This window comes from Eurypyga helias, unplaced genomic scaffold (assembly GCF_000690775.1).
Source record: "Eurypyga helias isolate BGI_N326 unplaced genomic scaffold, ASM69077v1 scaffold29601, whole genome shotgun sequence".
In the NCBI taxonomy this organism is placed as follows: domain Eukaryota; kingdom Metazoa; phylum Chordata; class Aves; order Eurypygiformes; family Eurypygidae; genus Eurypyga; species Eurypyga helias.
Window position 1 is genome coordinate 19,717 of NW_010231941.1, and position 2,822 is coordinate 22,538.

The following is a 2,822-nucleotide window of genomic DNA, read 5'->3' on the forward strand; positions in this document are numbered from 1 at the left end:
TTTAGAAATTGCCCAAGCTAAAAATATTAATGCAGTTTTCACCTGAAGCCACGTATTGCAGACTACCAACGCAGAGTGCCTCCCCCTAAAGATGCTACGTGCATCTTCGGCTACCAGAAACCTCACGGAGGGCTACAGCTTTGAAGCGCTCTGCTAAGTTGTGTGTCTATAGATCTTAAAAAAAAATGACTGCCATGTATAGTATACAGAATGGGAGACTAGTGCAATATGCAGCATCGATTGTTTATTCAATAAATATTTCACCCAATTATTGCCAACCGAGGAAAACAGTGCAGAAATTGTCACGTAAAGACAGACCAAAAACACCCAACGTTAAAACTCTTTTCTATCAAGTCAGTTGGGACTATACTCATACAACTATTCCAAAGAGGTTTGTCTGCTTCAAAATTGACGCTACGATTATAAAAATATAGAAACTTAGCATTTGGGGGTTTAACACATCTTTGCAAGTCTAATTTTTACATTTATATAGGAATATGACATGTCTGTATTCAAGAACTTATAAGGAGTAAAAATGACTACTATGGTAGAGACATTTTCTGCACTGAAACCACTACAGTTCTTAAACACATCTTTCTTGGTCCTGGGTATACATTTAGAACAAAGTAACTTGCATCTCACATTTATCCTGAGGTCAGCTGTGTAAAAAGGAAAGCCAATTTTATAAGGATACTTGCAGGCTTTTTGTTCAAAATATGAGGTTACTTTTAAACAAGCCAATGAAACTCCTGGGGGGAAAAAATCCCACCCTCTCACCAATTTAAGAAACAATTTACTGTCGTTTTTGGGAATGATTTCCAAAAAATATATAGGCTACCACATCCAAATGCTTATCACCCAACTAAAATTTCAGTGTACATTTGCCAAATTTGAAACTTAGAAACTGTTCTGAAAAGAAAAGTGTGTAAATCCCTGTGAAGAGCCACCCGAAGCTTCCCATCTCAAGATCCCGACCCGCAATGCAACTCCTGGAAGGAGAGCCTGGCTGAAGCCTGCGGGAATCTGCGGAGCCTTCGGGTCTGCCTGCACAGGTGAGGACAAGCGATTTGGGCCTCCGTCGCCCACCGCGTGGAAGAGTTTTGACCTTGGCAAAGCTCCACTTTGAACACAGCAGTTATTTTCAATAGCACCAACAATCTCTCAGATACCAGCATCAGGCAAATACAGGCGACGCAGAATCGACCTGTTCCTTCCTGAATCAGCACAATCGGTACAAGGCACTGCTTGGTATAGGAAGTCATAAATAACAGAAAAGCAAGACAATTTCCAAGTTTTGTGACATTTAAGTTTGTAAGTAATGTCACGTTTCACCTTCTACCGTGGTTAGAAAGACAGGATGGTCTAAGGGATTAACCAAAACATCACTGTTCCATGCATGTTTACAGTTTTCCTCCCCCAATCTTGGATTAGATATCCGAAAATAACCCATGTAACAACGTATCGATATGAAGCATTAGGAAGTATGGGTTGTTAAATTAAGAAAGTACATTTTACTCTCCAATCTTCCACAAAAGCCTAACCTAGACACAACTCAAGTATAAGAGGTTGGGAAATATTCTGGTGACATTTGCAACAGTCTATCCCTGCAGAGGAGTGAAAAACCTACTGTCTAGAGAATTCATAGATTGAGGCACATCGCAGTTGAAGATATTCAGGCTTATTTTATGGCTAGAACAGGATTTTTCTGAGGAACTTCACTACAGATTTCCCCAAAAGCAGCTCCGTATGGTTTGAAACAAATTGCAACACATGGAAAAAGACGTTTGGCGCTTAATCACTACTGTCTTCATCTTCATCGTCATCAGATACATCATTTAGAGATGATTTGGGCGACTGGCTGTAGGAGTCCGATCTAGTTGACTGACAAGCAGTCATCTCCCCGCTAGAAAGAAGATCATAGCAGAAGTCGCAAATTCGCACAGGCTTGGACGACTGGCTGGGGAGGAGAAACCGCTTCTCGGAGCAAGGCCCGCACACGACGAAGCCGCACTTGCGACAGTGGTGACGACGGTTGACGGGCGTAAATTTTGCTTTCTGACAGCGCATGCACACAGTGGCTTCCGAGTCCGGTACCCAGACAGCTGCATGGTCGTTGCTAGGAGTCTTCCCGCTTTTGGAAAGCAAATCAGAAACACATTTATTTATGTGGTTCATCCACTCAGACTTCTCTGTAGCAGTGGCAGCATAAACCGCGAAAGATTTCGTTGGCGTCTTGATAAGCCACCCATTCCGTAAGTCTCCCTCATCCTGGATGGAATCAATAGTGACGTTTTCCAGTGGGATTATGTGCTGTTTATTGTATTTCTTCTTCTGGATGACAATGTTACCATAAACAAGAATGTCATTGAACAGAAAGAACTGCCTCGCTTTGGGCTTCTTCCTGCACAGCTTCGTTAGAACTCCCTCTCCGATCAGAACACGGCCAGGAATAGTCAAAGGTTGTCCAGCTGCTCCAAAGCAGTTTTCCACTATACTTATTCTTCTAGTATTTGCCTCGCTGTTCGCCAAGCGATCCACCATCTTTCACGAGTATCCTAAAATTAGGAGGAAAAAAAAAGCAGCGTCTTGTTAGAACAGGCCTGATTCAACAGCAGCCTTCCCCAAGGAAGGTACCAACCCCGCATTTCCTAAAATACCTAACAGAACCCCACTGGCTCAGAGGCACCGCCCTGGGCTGCATTTAAATAAGTATTAACACCTAAGAATTTTTAGCAACCGATTAGGGTTTTTTTTTTTTCCCCAATAGCAAAAACGTTCCATCCAGCTGACAGCTATCTTTATCACACAGACAGCGCCTACAA

General features: G+C 42.5%; 1 protein-coding gene across 1 annotated transcript; it reads right to left on the reverse strand.

The window, feature by feature from the left end:
• Positions 1 to 1,572: 1,572 nt before the first annotated feature.
• PLEKHF2 (pleckstrin homology domain containing, family F (with FYVE domain) member 2) lies at positions 1,573 to 2,553 on the reverse strand. Its single transcript, XM_010161268.1, has one exon. It carries the CDS (start codon positions 2,539 to 2,541, stop codon positions 1,792 to 1,794), a length of 750 nt encoding a protein of 249 aa, XP_010159570.1. The 5' UTR covers positions 2,542 to 2,553; the 3' UTR covers positions 1,573 to 1,791.
• Positions 2,554 to 2,822: the final 269 nt, after the last annotated feature.